Source organism: Zonotrichia leucophrys, chromosome 2 (genome assembly GCF_028769735.1).
Source record: "Zonotrichia leucophrys gambelii isolate GWCS_2022_RI chromosome 2, RI_Zleu_2.0, whole genome shotgun sequence".
Classification (NCBI taxonomy): Eukaryota; Metazoa; Chordata; class Aves; order Passeriformes; family Passerellidae; genus Zonotrichia; species Zonotrichia leucophrys.
Genome location: NC_088171.1, coordinates 9,472,695 through 9,486,928, shown reverse-complemented (window position 1 = coordinate 9,486,928; position 14,234 = coordinate 9,472,695). Strand labels below are relative to the sequence as shown.

At 41.6% G+C, this 14,234-nt stretch overlaps 1 protein-coding gene across 1 annotated transcript in view; it reads left to right on the top strand.

Annotated features, from left to right (window-relative positions):
- The first annotated feature begins 4,606 nt into the window (after positions 1–4,606).
- Positions 4,607–14,234, top strand: part of LMBR1 (limb development membrane protein 1) — a 62,487-nt gene continuing 52,859 nt past the window's right edge. Inside the window, exon 1 of the mRNA XM_064703899.1 lies at positions 4,607–4,904. Coding sequence (XP_064559969.1) covers positions 4,842–4,904 — 63 coding nt within the window. The 5' untranslated portion in view covers positions 4,607–4,841. The remainder of the gene's footprint in view (positions 4,905–14,234) is intronic.

Here is a 14,234-nt window from a genome sequence, read left to right as displayed (position 1 = left end):
AGTTCATGGTTAAGAAAAATCTTCAAAGGGTAAATTTACTTAGAGTAAATCTTTTTAACTGACTGAAAAGGAGATTTTGAGGAGAATTGTGATTAGCAGGAATTAAATATTGAGCACACCATAAGGAGAAGTAATGAATTTTCAGTCTTTTCATCCATCTGCTGTAGCTGAATGCCTTTCAGAGGCTGATTGAGTCTAACACTAATTTCTGAGCTAAAACCAGACATAGACTGATGAAAGGGACACATTTTTTTTAAATTTGATTTAGTTCTTTGGTTCTTCTGTAACAACACTGACCCAGACAGCAGTTCCAGAATTTTACCAATAAATACGTGTTTGAAGAATCAGCTCAAACAGCCACAGGCACAGAGCATGGAACAGATGACCCTGGCCTTGCTCATATCTGCACAGCAGGTGAATTTTGGCTGGCAAATGCAGCTTCATATCCTTGAATATTACCTTTCATTTTATTCCTAATCAAGTTGAGGCTGCAATGTGGTGTGAGTTTTGCTTTGTTTTGATTTGAGGACATGAAAAACCCATTAAGGGTGAATGGAGGCAAAGTAAGCTTTCAGTCACTCCATGCTGCCTAGATATGGAAGAGAAACTGTTCTAGCTTCATGATGTGACTTATGCTTCCTTTACCTGACAGCACTGAACTCCTGCAGAGTTTCTGCCTCTGACCATAATAAATTCTGCAGGTTTTCTGACTCTAGGCTCCTGTCAGTGAAGGAAACTTAAGGATTAGAAGGGGATTTATACATTCCTAAATCCAGTTCCCTGTTATTGAAAAAAATCTCACTTAATTTTTTACAAGTGAATCAACTTTAAGTCATAAATGGTGTATATTTTTACTAAAATGTTAATTTTAAAAGCTTGTTCAAAATGGGAATACTTTGACAGTGCTTTTTTCTTCTTTTTGGGGGAATATATATTCATCAATACATTTATGACTATATATATATAAAATCAAACACATACCTATGTGAGTCTATACTAAACTAGTTCATGTCCTCTTTTTCATGCTGACATTGCAATTCTTAATTTAAATATGTTTTCCTTTGCTGTTTCAAAAAGTTAAAATAAATATATTGGGCTATAATACAGCATTTATCCGGGAGTTACTGGGTTGACTCAATGAAAATATGGGCTGAAAGTATTTGGAACCAAAAAAAGCCCTCCTTTTTTGTTCTAAAAAAACCCAAAGAAATAAAAAAGTATAAGATATGAATAGAAATGAAATGTCAGTCAGCAATATTTTAAGCTGAATCCAGATCCAAGACTGATTGAGTTGGATTTCTAAAGTTATAATGCAATTCTTGCTATGCTTTAGCTTACCACCAATAAGACACTGAAAAAAAATCACCTAATAAACAAACTTAATGCACATAATTATGATAGCATTTTGTTTCTTTTATACCATGATCAAGATATTTTAACTTTTGAATCTTTCTTTTTGTCTTCCATAACTGGCTTTTGGGTATAAAGTGCTGGATCTAAAGCGTGGCATGTGTGTACCCAAAGTTCTCCTAAAAGACAGAGCTCATTCTTGGAACCATATTAAAGTGGGCTTTGGGCTTCAATCTGACCAATTCTTTGGTAATATCTTGAATATAAGTATGTAAGTAGTCATACTAACTGGGAGAATAACTTCCTGTTTTCTGTTTAGTCCAAGCTTCATTTGCTTGAAGGATGATTTGAAAAGAAGGTATCACCTACTCAAATGCTGTGAGATAAATTTGGATTTAAAGGCATGGTGCCAATTTTGCATTTACAATTAAAGAAACAATTTAAAAACCATTGGCAAATTCTGAGGGAACCTTCCTAGAGAAATAGTTCCAACTTTAGAAACTTCCATCTTTAACAATTTTAATGAATTTTATTAGCTTGAATATCCCAACATTTTTTTCTGGAAAATCTCAGAGGTTACCCTGTGCACATAAAACCCTCCTTGGGCATTCAGGGTTCCAGTTACTTACTGGGTCATTCTGGAGCTGAAAAATGGCATTAAAACTATGCTGAAAAGCAATAAACTGAGCAAAATATCATAAATCTTCTCAGTTTTTATGCTGAGGGATTAGGGATCACCAAATGTAAGTTTAAAAGGAGTCTGGGTTTTGTTACTGCTTATGTGTGTATCTGTACATTACCAGTGTGAGAAAGTTTTCTATTTACACCTGAATCATGTATCGCTTACATCAGGTCCCATAGGGTTACTGAGGAGGTCCTAAGAATGGCTGAGGACAGCCCCTCCAGCACTGTCTCATTTTGTCTGGGATATGGATGAGAAACACCCTAGAGGTCTTTTAACCTCTCTCTGGTGTAAAGTACCACAGACTTGCTTTGGTACTTTTACACCTACTATGCTTCCAATTACTACTTTTGTACTCCCATCAGATCAATACATGCATCAGTTTGCAAGAGCTGCCTACTTTAGACTGAATTTCCTGTGGTATAAATAGATTTTGCTGTGGTGGCTATTCTGACCTTCCTTGGTGATGTAGATACCTCAGAACTGAGCAGTAACTTCTGCCCAAGAAAGGATGGAAGCTATTTCCATCCTTCCCCTGCCTTTTCAGTAAATATAAATGTGTATGTTGTTTCTGATGATTCATCTGCTCAACTGGAAGAAAGAACTTGACAGTCCACAGTATGAAACAAATTATGTACTATATCTCCTCCTTAGGTTTACTTCAAATTCAGTACATTGAAAAGAACACATATTGCCCACGTGGGAGTGGAAGCTTCAGGTGCTCTAAATTTCAATTTCTATAAGCTACCAAAATACAGTTAATTGTCCTTACAATCTTCCAGTGTTGAATATGTCTGCAGGCAAAGTTAGAAATGCTTGAATTGCTGTTTCTTGGCTGTGGCTGAGTCATTTCCCAGGTAGCTCAGGAACTAACCCTCACCTCAGGCTTGGACTGCTGGCTGAATCTCTGGTTGTTCCTGTTCTTCCTCTTTGGCTGGGCCATCCGCTCTCCCAAGTTCTTAGAGTGGCTTTGCTCTGGTGTCAGCATTTCTCTGTCCATCACAAATCCATTGAATCCATCCTGTTCCTAACAGCCTGACTCCAATACCATTGTCATTTATTGTGTGGGTTTTTATATGAGATGATGAGAGCTGGGATCCTGTCTGTTCTATTCCAATACTTCTATAGGCAGCTCTAAGAGAATTTGGTTTCTCTGGGGTCAGTTTTGCACATGTCAGACAGTTGTCTGTTCTTGCCAGCTGTGTTTGTTATAATAAAAGAGATTTTGTCTACCTATAACCTTGCCCTTGGACACTGCTCAGTCTGGACCAACTCCTGAGCAGAGAACAGTACTAACCTAATTCTACTCAAAATTAGAACTAGCTTCAACTAAAAGCCTAATTCTTTGTCAAATTCATCTTGGAAACTAGGGATGCTTTCATCACTTTCAGCATGTGAAGAAGAAAAGGAGATGGAAGAGAAATGGGAACAGGCAAACAAGAAAACCCCAGACAAGCAATAATACCAGACAGAATCAAGTGCTGTGCAGAAAACAGCTGTAAAGTAGGACAGCTTTTCCCAAGAAGCAGCTCAAAAACTGTGCTCCCTGCTCCTTCAACTCTGTTTTTAATGGTATTCCACATTAAAATGTACAGCCTCAGTGGACACCTAAAGTCTCCCTCCTTGAGCAGTGAGCTTCAAGAGGAGAGAGCACAGGAGCATTTCTGGCCTGTCACACCCCTGGTATGATTGTGCCTGCAAATACCTTGTCTGTGTCTTCACAAGTGTCAAAAGAACAAGGGTGGGACTGTGGCCATACTGAAGCTGCAGGACCTTCTGCATCCATTCAGGACTACAAGGAATACATCAGTCAAAGATTAATTTTTCTAACTCTAACATTTCATAAATACTTTACCATCTGCTTTTAACCAAGAAAATGGGCCAGAGACCGGGGAATTAATATAATTGGAATTATAATTGGCATTGACAACATGTGTAATGTATCAAGAGCTGTAAATAAGCAGAAAATGATGATCCTTATTTTTGAAACTTCTTTAGACTAATTATACATACCTGGATTGAAATACAAGTTTGATTTGCTAAACCACAATCTATAATTTATAGTGTGTCCGAGATTAATAGTCTTCTGTGAATATTTAGACAATTGATCTACTTGCAAACTCAGACGAAAAGAAGATTGCCCGTGCATGTAGAGGGAACAGGGAATAAATAATGAGATTACCCATTGGAATGGGCGCCGAGGGAGCTGGGGGAGTCACCGCTCCTGGGAGTGTTTAAGGAAAGACACCGTGGTCCTTAGTGCCACGGTCTAGTTGACACGGTGATGTTGGGACATAGGCCGGACCCGATGATCCCGGGGGTCCTTCCTGCCTGAAGAATTCCGTGATTCTGAAACCCGACCCTGCCGGTAAAACCAGCCCCGCCCCAAGCCCCTCAGCCCCGCCCCTTTCGCGCCCCAGCCCCGCCCCACCACGGCCCCGCCTCCCCGCTCCCTTTGGCCCCGCCCCTGGGCGTGACTTCGCCAGCCCTTCGCTTAACCCTAAGCCACACCCCCCCGCGGTCTGACCCCGCCCTCCCCTTGCCCGCCCCGCCGGGGTCGCTGCGCGGTGACGCAGCAGGAGGAGCTGAGGCGGCGCTTCCCGCCCTTCCTCCCTCCTCCTCCTCCTCCTCCTCCGCGCCCGCCGGACGGGGACAGAGCGGCGGAGCCGGGGCTCCTCAGCCGCTGCCGGGGCCCGGGGGAGCAGCCGGGCTGCCTCCGGCCATGGTGGCCCGCTCGTCGCCGGCGGGGCAGGAGCAGGCGCGGCGGCGGCGGCCGCCATTGCTCGCGGGGGCCGCGGTACTATGAAGGATGGAAGCGGACGAGGTGACGATCCGGGAGCAGAACTTCCACAGCCAAGTGCGGGAGTACACGGTAGGTGCCGGCGCGGGCCGTCCCTGAGCTGTCACTGCCCTCTGCCCCAGCCCTGTCCCCGGGCGGGCTGTCCCGCTCTGCCCCGCTGTCCTTGCCCGCCCCTCGCCCAGTGTCCGGCGGGACTCGGGGGCCTGTCTCGGTGGGCAGAGCGGTGAGTGCACCTTCCCGGAGCTGCCCCGGGAGCTGGAGCATCCTAGCTCACCCCCTGGAGGGTTTTCCTCTCCGAGTGCCCTCAGCAGAAGATTGAGATGCGGTGTGTGAGGCAGGGCACCGGTGTGTTCCATGGGAGGGCTCTCGGAGCAGGTACCGGTGCAGCAGCTTCGTGAGCAGAGCTCAGCTTCGGCAGGGGATGGCTGCGGGCGGGCATCATTCGTGTGCACAAGGATCTAAAGGTGAGGCACCCAGAGGATGGACCAGGCTCTGCTCGGTGGTGCCACTCACCAGGAGATGAGGCAATGGAAAGAAACACCTGAACATGAGGAAGAATTTCTTTACTGTGCAGGTGACCGTGCACTGGAACAGCCTGCCCAGAGGAGCTGTGGCATCTCCCTTCGTGGAGGTATTCAAGAACGCCTGGATGCAATCTTGTACTTTGGGATGACCCTGTTTGATCAGGGCGGCTGGACCAGATGACCCACTGTGGTCCCTTCCACTGTGACCCATTCTGGGATTCTGTGAACATATCAGTCCTCAGGTGCAGCCTTGTTCCTGTCAGGTGTGCATGGGATTTCAGGGTATGGCTTGTCCTACTGGGCTTCTCCTGCCTTGCTGGGTTGTTTGCAGTGCTGTGTGTAACTCAGGTGTTTCCCTGACCCCTCATGCCCCGTGCTGTCCCAGTGGAGCGCATGGCAGTGCCTGTGCTGTCCCCTCAGCCCTGCATAGGCAGGTTCAGCACTACACCCTGCGTGCAGACAGAGCAGTTACAGTTTCCTCTCTGACAGCCTCTGATTGTTCTCAGGACTATTCAGATCTGATAGAGGTGTTTTGATGGGGCTCATGTCTCTCCTGCTTCAATTCCAGGAAGGAAACACAGGCTGAGCAAGGGAGACATGCAGCACTGTGTCCTGTGAACGTGCTGTCCTGGCTCAGCGAGTTTTCTTTGCCATCCCTGTTGTCTGGGAGGAAAGAAACAGATTTCTTGAATTAAAATAAAATTTCACAATTTAGCTTTAAGTGTTTTTCAGCCTTGTTGGGAGACTCTAAAATACCATGGTTAACTGGTTTATGTAGCACTATGGTTAGGTCACTTGAAGCAGACTTGCTTGGAATGTGTTAATTACTCTTCTATAGTATACAAATCCATGTTAAGACCTTTCTTGTGAAATATTCTATTTCTGGGACCTTTTTTTCTGAAGAGTGCAAAACAAGGCTGTATGAGGAGATCAGCTGCTTTATGGGATTTTTTTGAATTCTCTTCTTTGGTCATGGATGTAGTGTATGTCCTGGAAGTGGAGGGGCACTAAAAGTAAAATACTTCTTTGTAAAGAAGGCTCTAAGTATTATCTTAATCACCTTTGTGGTATGAAAACATGAATGTATGTACAAATCTTCTTTCTTTTCCCTCATGTCTGTTTTTCCATTTGTATTCCATTGTGTGCTAATTATCTCCTAGTTACTTTCACCAGAGTCTTGTTCTGATAAATTGGATGTTACATATTGTGGTTTCATTCAGTAAGAAACAGATTTTTTCAGTCTGAAGGAATGACTGTGTGCAGCCTCCCTGGGTACCATTACAAATAATGAAGTCTATTAAATTCTTAAAGAACTAGTTCATCTGTACTGCAGGTACTCCTCCAAAGTTAGAGGGACTTTTTCAGCCCCTCCAGAGCGGTTGGTGAATCTTCCTACTGGTGTAGTCATGTGAGAAATCACACAGGACTTCAGTAACTCATATATTAGAGGTGCAGTGTTGTTTTGTTTGGACAGTGGACTCAATATTCTTGCTCTTGAAACTTCACTTTGATGTTAATATTGATCACAGGCCACCTTTGTTGTTGTTTAATCAGTAGGAATAATAATAACAATGTTGCCTTCTAAGTCATACCTTGGTGCAGTTGTGATCTTTAATTTGTTGGAGCCCCACAGGGTTTTATGAGTGCATGGAGAGCTGCCACCCCCACCTGGGTGTGCAGCCTGCTGTGGCTGCAGGAGAATTTTGGAGCTGTGAGTGCATTTGTGGTTAGTCTGAGCAAGCTGGAGCACACAGAGCATGCTGCTTACATGTGCAATTATGTTCAATCCTCTCCTTCCCAGTCCTGCCCTTGCTGCTCATGAAGTTACATGGTGAATAGAATTTCTTAAAATATGCAAACACATGGTTGTTGTGTGGGCAGTGGGTGTAACCATCAGCCCTCAGCTGGAGCAGGGAACATGTTCCCCTCTGACACATGCATTAAACCCTGATTCCAGCTGCAGGTGGGCTGGGGGCAGCAGAGCAGTTCAAAGAAGCATTTGATATTAAAAGAGGTGATTCTAAACTGGGATAGGGTAGGTTTAGATTAGATATTAGGAAGAAGTTCTCTGATACAAGGGTGGTGAGGCCCTGGCACAGGTTGCCCAGAGAAGCTGTGGGTGCCCCATCCCTGGCAGTGTTCCAGGCCAGTTGGAGTGGGGCTTTGAGGTACCTGCTCCAGTGTGAGGTGTCCCTGCCCATGGCTGGGGGTTGGGAACAGATGTTGTTTAAGGTCCCTTCTGATCCAAACCATTTCATTCCAGTTGTGGAATATTACAGCAGAGAAGACCTCTCTATCCTGTTAGGAGCAAGAGAATTTTATGTTGTCTGTTAGAAGTTCCTTTGAAGAGCTAGTTGTGTGGCACAGCCTTTACTGGAATCTAAAATGAGACATTCATGAGTGAACAGAAATCAAAGTAAGCTGATGCAATTGAAAAGAAAATCCTTTTCACTTTTCTCTTACAGATATTCTTTGAATGCATACAGAATTTCTATATTGTGCTCTCTGATGGAATCAGAGTCCTAAGGGCACACTGAGTTGAGCTGCAGTGTAATGCTTTATTTCTGTTTCATGTATTCTCTGAACTGGCAAGCTACAAAGTTTTCCATAAAGTTGTGTAACATAAAAAAAAAAAATTCAAGCCTTGTTATGCTTTTGCTGGTGGTGCCTGTCTCTTTCTGCAGGTGCCAACTTCTGCTAATTCCACCTTCAAAAACCAAATATTTCTGACACATGTTTATAGATTGAGCAAGGGTAGTAAAAGATTATTTTTTAAAAAAGACATCCTTCATATGCTTTTGAGGTGACTCAGTGGTTTAATGCTTAATTTAACTCAGGCCTGTTTGCTCTTGACCTCATTTGGAGTGTCTGTATGGCACCTGTTTTTCAAGAGGGTGCTTGTTTGCAACAAAATCATCTACCTTGGATTTTGTTGCTTCATGGGGATGATCTGTGCTGCTGGAAGATGGTTACCTCCCCAGGCAGGCATGGCTCTTCAAACATCAATCTGCTCTGCAGGGGAGCTGTTGTTTTGGACAGTTGTTGTTGAAAACACCAAGCCTTGGTCTGGGTCTGAGCTTTAAAATTCAGGTGAAGGGATGTCAATGTGGACACTGTGAATGGTGATGGCACAGGCAGAGTTTGCTTGGAGTCAGTGAGATCCTTGACTTCCACAAAGCCAGAGCCACCTCAGTTCTGGCTGAAGGGAGCAGCTTTAGCTGATGGCAAAGTGCAGAAAAGGGTTTGTGTTCTGCACTTGGTCAGTATTTGTGTGAGAGTTGAAGAGGCCAGACAATATTCTGTTAGTTTAACCTTCTTGGTCCTTTAGATTCATTTATAATTGCTGAGATCTTGCACATCCATGGAAAATATTTGAACTTCCAGGGAGCTGCTTTTCCCTTGGGTCCTGTTATTATGCCTGTTTATAAAGTGTTCCATGTTCAGCTGGTATTGTTGTGAACTGTTTATTCAAATGGAAATGGAACAAGTGCAGTGCTTGAGCCTCTCTGTGGTCCCCTGGGTTTACTTTTTAGAATATTAACTTCCTTTTTTTCCAGTTTGAGTGTTCTATTCTGCAGTATTAACTTGTATTTTTAAAAATACAAGCTAAATTTTTTGTTCATTTTCAGCTTAAAAAAATGTAGGATTTTGAGTATTTAAAAATATACACATACACCTGGTGATGAGGGTTGTTTGGCAAAATAAACACAATCTGCTTGCATTTGTAATGTGGGGAAAACTGTGAAAGAACACAACAGAGCTACCAGGTTCTATTATTAGCACCATATAATTATTAGTTAGGAATAAACATAGTATATTTGGAAATAAGTTCATTATATTAAATATGTAATGAAAAAAAATCAGTCCTGGTAGAATAAATTCAAATACAAAAGTGCTGTTATAACTTGTGAGTGTTCCATGTGAGTTCAGGCAGATGCTGAAACTGCTGTAATATGGGGTTTTATGTTAAATGTGATATGCTTCCATTTGAAGGACTAAATGTTTTCAGGGGTGCAGCTTCAAATGCTAAATATTCTGAGAAACTTAATTTCTTTATTTCTTCTGTTAATTCAGTGTGGCTACAGCTGGCATCTGTCCTCTGTAAGGCTGTAAAATGAGGGAGCTGGTTTGAGCACTTCTGTTGGCAGTGGACTCTTGTCTGTGACCAGTTGTGCATCCTTAACAAACTGAGATTTTCACAGTCCCTTTTTTCTGCCAGCAGTGATGATGTTCTTACAAATCACCCATGCTTCTAATCAGAATAAACTCATTGAATACTGAAGTGATTTTATTTGAATGCTTATGCAGGTTTCTCTTTTATTAAAAAAATTGATGCCTTTCAATTTTTTTTTTTACCTTACACTGAAAACTTGAGGACTACTTTATATCTTAAATGACTTCTGTATTTCATAAAATAATTTTGCCTAGATTTCTCAGTATTGCTTCTTTTTTGTTCCCCTTAAATATTTTGGGAAATATTTGTGACCGAATAAAGAAGTATTTGTAGCAGTGATGTGAGACATAAAGCTGAAAGATTGGTGCACATTTAACATAATTGAATATATACAATGTTGGCATAAATCTGTAATCTTAAAAGTTTAACTTTACTTGTAAACAAGGGTGCTGTAGTGAACTTTAAGAAGTGATGAATCATCTTCTGGCTGTTGGTCCTGGGGATCAGCACTGTGGATCCATCTGGAATCAATAGCATCTCAGAATACTTGGCATGGACAAGTGCAGAGAGATCCTTACTCCCAAAACAGAAACAGCTTTTAGAGAGTTGCACTATTTCTGTTTACATAAAATAGGCATGAAAGGCTGAAGTGTAAAAATTGGCAAATAGTTCCAGTTCAAAATAATTCCTTTTGAGTTACTGGTGTGTTCCTTTGGAGGGGCAGTTGACCAAAAGGGCAACAAACTCCATGGAGGGTACAGGCTTATGTTTAAGAAAATTTTGTATTAAGGTGTAATTAGATTTGAGAAAATCTAATGAAAAGAGGAAGAATTGACAGCAAACAAAACCAGCTTTTCATAATGTGATCTAAACCAAGCATATCCATCTTGGGTTTTGTTTGAGTGGCTGGGCATGGAGCAGAGGGACTGGCTGTAATAACAGCTCAGTCTTTGCTGAGAGGAGGTTGCTGAGTGTTTATATTATTAGTTTATTAGCACAAGAGCCTCTGGAAATACCTGGAAACACAAAACACCTGGAAATCAGTGTTTTCAGAGGGGTTAAAGAGAGTTGGGAGATGGGTGAGCAGGTGACCAGAGTAGCAGAGGAGATGGTGGTAAAGTCAGAGTGGAGAGAGAATCTGAAGCCCATTGCCAGTGACATTATGGTAAATTCAGGGCTCAGTTATTTAGACATACATGGAATATTGGGTTGAGGAACACTAAAGAAAAGATTTCATTCAGTATAAGTTTACTGGTTGTATTTGAAGATTATGCAAGTGGTTTTTTCTTTTCTTTCTTCTAAACTGAAGCACTTTCTCCTTTCCTGTCTTTCAGCCTTTCCTATTTAATTGGGTATTTATTCTCATTTAGGAGGGCAGTGATAACTTTTATTGAGAAAATCTTAACTTCTGCATCACTCTCTACTCCCACACTCTCCCCCTTACCTTGAAAACCACTGACTCTTTCATGTGTGCTGTCAAATGACTTGGGGCCCTGCCTTCTTAAGAACAGTCTTGCTCAAGAATTTAAACAACTTCTAGCACAGGAAGAGGAGAGACTTTGAAAGTCATGACTGGAGTTTGTTTTTCTGCCTGCAGTGACAAACAGCCTTGGTGGTTGTGTCACTCTGGAGGGTGACAGGCAGGTAGAGGTGACCTGGAAGGAGATGAGGTGTGACAGGTGAGATTGCTTCATGCTTTCAGCAGCTTTGACCTCTGCCTTTTGGGACCCAACTGACCCTCAGAAAGATGTTTCCAAACTCATGTTGCTGTTTTATCAGCTGGGTGTTGAATATTCATGTATGTGTTGCTCCCCATACAGAGATTTCTAGTTTTTGATTAGCAGGATATAAAAGTTGTCTCTAACTACCATCAGCATGGTTTCAAGAGAGAGCCCTGGGCTTTCTACTGTTCTAATATTTGAACACTTGAATAACTTTTGAAAATTTTGATTAACTGGAAAGTACAGAACAATATTTCAGTTTCTCCATTTCCAAACCCTGTGTGCCCTGCAGCAGGCAGTGTGTGCTGTGCTGATGGCACTGAAGTTTGCACATGGCTGGGTTCATGTGCTGAGGATTGAAGCAGTGAGTTGTGTGCCATTTTCCCCCCTTACCTTCTTGTGTGGTTTCCAGCATAGGCTTCACAATTGTCATCAAAACATGGTGCTTCACTTCTGCTGTTGATTTTAAGTGCCTGTTTAGGCTTTGATTTTCCAGTTTTTCCATTATCTAACTGTAATTTCTGTTTTTAATGTGTTTATGGGAAAAATTGGTGTTGATGAGATTTAGTTGAATTTGACAATAGAAACATGTCTCAAATATCTGCTGAGTTTCAGACTGTGGTAACTTGTGGAGAGTCTGCATAATTGGTGAGAATTAGGAAAACATACAGCTATTGCAGTTTAAGTATGCTTCTGCTTTGAGAGTGGGGATGCCCCTAAAAATGTTCCAGGATATATGTGTGAGAAGACAAGGAAGAGTATTTTTATGTGTTAGGGTAGGAAAGTTTATTAGCTCTGTCTAAGATCTTCTGCATCTTGCCCTGAAAATTAATATTATCAAAGAGGCTGTCTTAAATAAATTGTTTACCAAGTCTGTATTAATGAAGCTTTTGAGGTTATTTTTACAGAAATGAATTTTTAATGTATGACTCTGGAGTTTTAATATAACTAATTATTACAGCCTGACTTTCCAATGTTGAATAATGCCTCATTCAGGGACAGAATGTTAGAATGATCTAGGTTGGTGCTATTGTGTTAATTCTAGAGAGTGTTTTTAAATCTTGCTCCTGTGCTGAAAAACATTTTTGAGTGAAGGGCTGTAGAAGCTGGTTATTATCTTCAGCAGAATTTCTGATACACAGAAATTAAATATATATATTTATAATTTTTATTTATATTTGTGATGTATTTATAGATATATTTATGAAATAGATATATTTTGAATACTTCTTACTTTCTGTTGGATCCTGGATGTTTATTTTGGATGAGCAAGTCTGGGCACGTGCCTCTGAACCATTTATAATTTCTTAATGACTTAGGAATCAAAAAAAGTGGGTCAGCCTCTTGCAAATGTTTTAAGCCAGGGAGGAGTCGTGAGAAGAGGCCGTACATGGAGGGGAATCACAGGTATGGAGAGCAGTGTTAATGAGCAGAATTAATCTGTGCTCATAGACAGTCATAGAACATATTTGATGTTTTCTCCTAAGATTAAATTTAGTGTGTCATGCCAAGTGTATGAGGCTGGCTGGTTTAGAGTGAACTTAATCTAACCACAGCAGAGTTAATGTCTCATTTGGGAAAAATGGGATTTCCAGAGCAGGTGATACAATGAATGCCAAGGTCAAACTGAGACCACAGACAAAGATTTCAGTTTTCTTTAGTGTGCTTTGTTGGTTTGTCACTTACTGTTGACACATCCAAAACAGGTGGAATGCTTTGTTTGCTTTTTAGGTGTCAATTGAGTTATTAGAAATAGAATTAGGTGTCAATTGAGTTATTAGAAATAGACCAAGCAGAGCTACTTGTCTCCACCTGTACTTTCTTGCTGTTTATTCCTGCCATCTTTTCTGTGAGTAAATAAAAGCAGTTGCCAAGTAGGACAGTAGGAGGATGCTTTTTAGTTGCCTTGTGGTATTGTAATGCACATTAAAATACTTCAACTGCATTAAGAGATGGATGTATAATGGTGTGTTTGTTGTTCTCTATTACAGAAATTAAAACCCAGAAGGACAACACTATTATTTTCTGTAGATAGTAATCACAGGCAAAATGCTGTTTCATTTTCAACACTTAAACATGTAAATAGACATATTCTACATGGGGGTATTACCCAGAGTGATCTCTGCCTTCTCTTTCCTTTGCTGTTTTTTCTGTTTAGAGATAAGGACACATTCTGTAAAGTAGCAGCTAGAAGTGGAGATGTTATGTCTGTAGCCTTGTTTTGTGTATCATTTGCATAGAAATGCTTGTGGATGTAATAGCAGTGACTTTATTTTAATACTGACACAGCCACTTCATTTTAAAGTTATTTCCTTTCTTCCCTTACATTTTGGAGCTACTTTTTGGAATTTCTTGATCATTCATTTCATACATGGCATAGTTAAAATGATTGCTGCTTCTCTCTTGCTCCTCCAGATTTTCCCTGTTCTACATGCTGGCATGCAATCAAGTTGGAGGAAGCAATCACCTATTTGCTTTGATGCTTTTCAAGTGGAAATGAACCTGTGTTGAATCTGTGTTTCGTGCTTGGAAGTGTTGTTAGGTTAAAGAACATTGCTAAGTGTGGGACATCTCTCTGTGAAGCAGTTCTGTGGTGGTTCCTTGCTGCTGAGAGTTGTTCTGCAAGATGTCTGGCTCTTTCACAGTAGGAGGACACCCCTGACACAGCCCTACAGGGGCCTGTGCTTACACTTAATAACACATTCATAAATGGCCTGGAGAAGGGTATAAATTATGAAGTGACTCAGTTTGTAATGATGCTGGTTTAGTCAGGAAAGTAGAAAATAAGGCTGAGTGCACTCCTGCTCAGGGGAGGGTCAGCTATGGTATCAGACTACTTGGGGCTTAAAATCCTCCAGGAATGGAGATTTGTAGCCTTGCTAGGCAACTGATTCCACTGCTTGGCTCTCCTCATGGAGGGGATTTCTTCTTAACTCAGTCTCATCACCATGGTCAAGAGCTCAGCTCTTTTTACTGAGCTCTT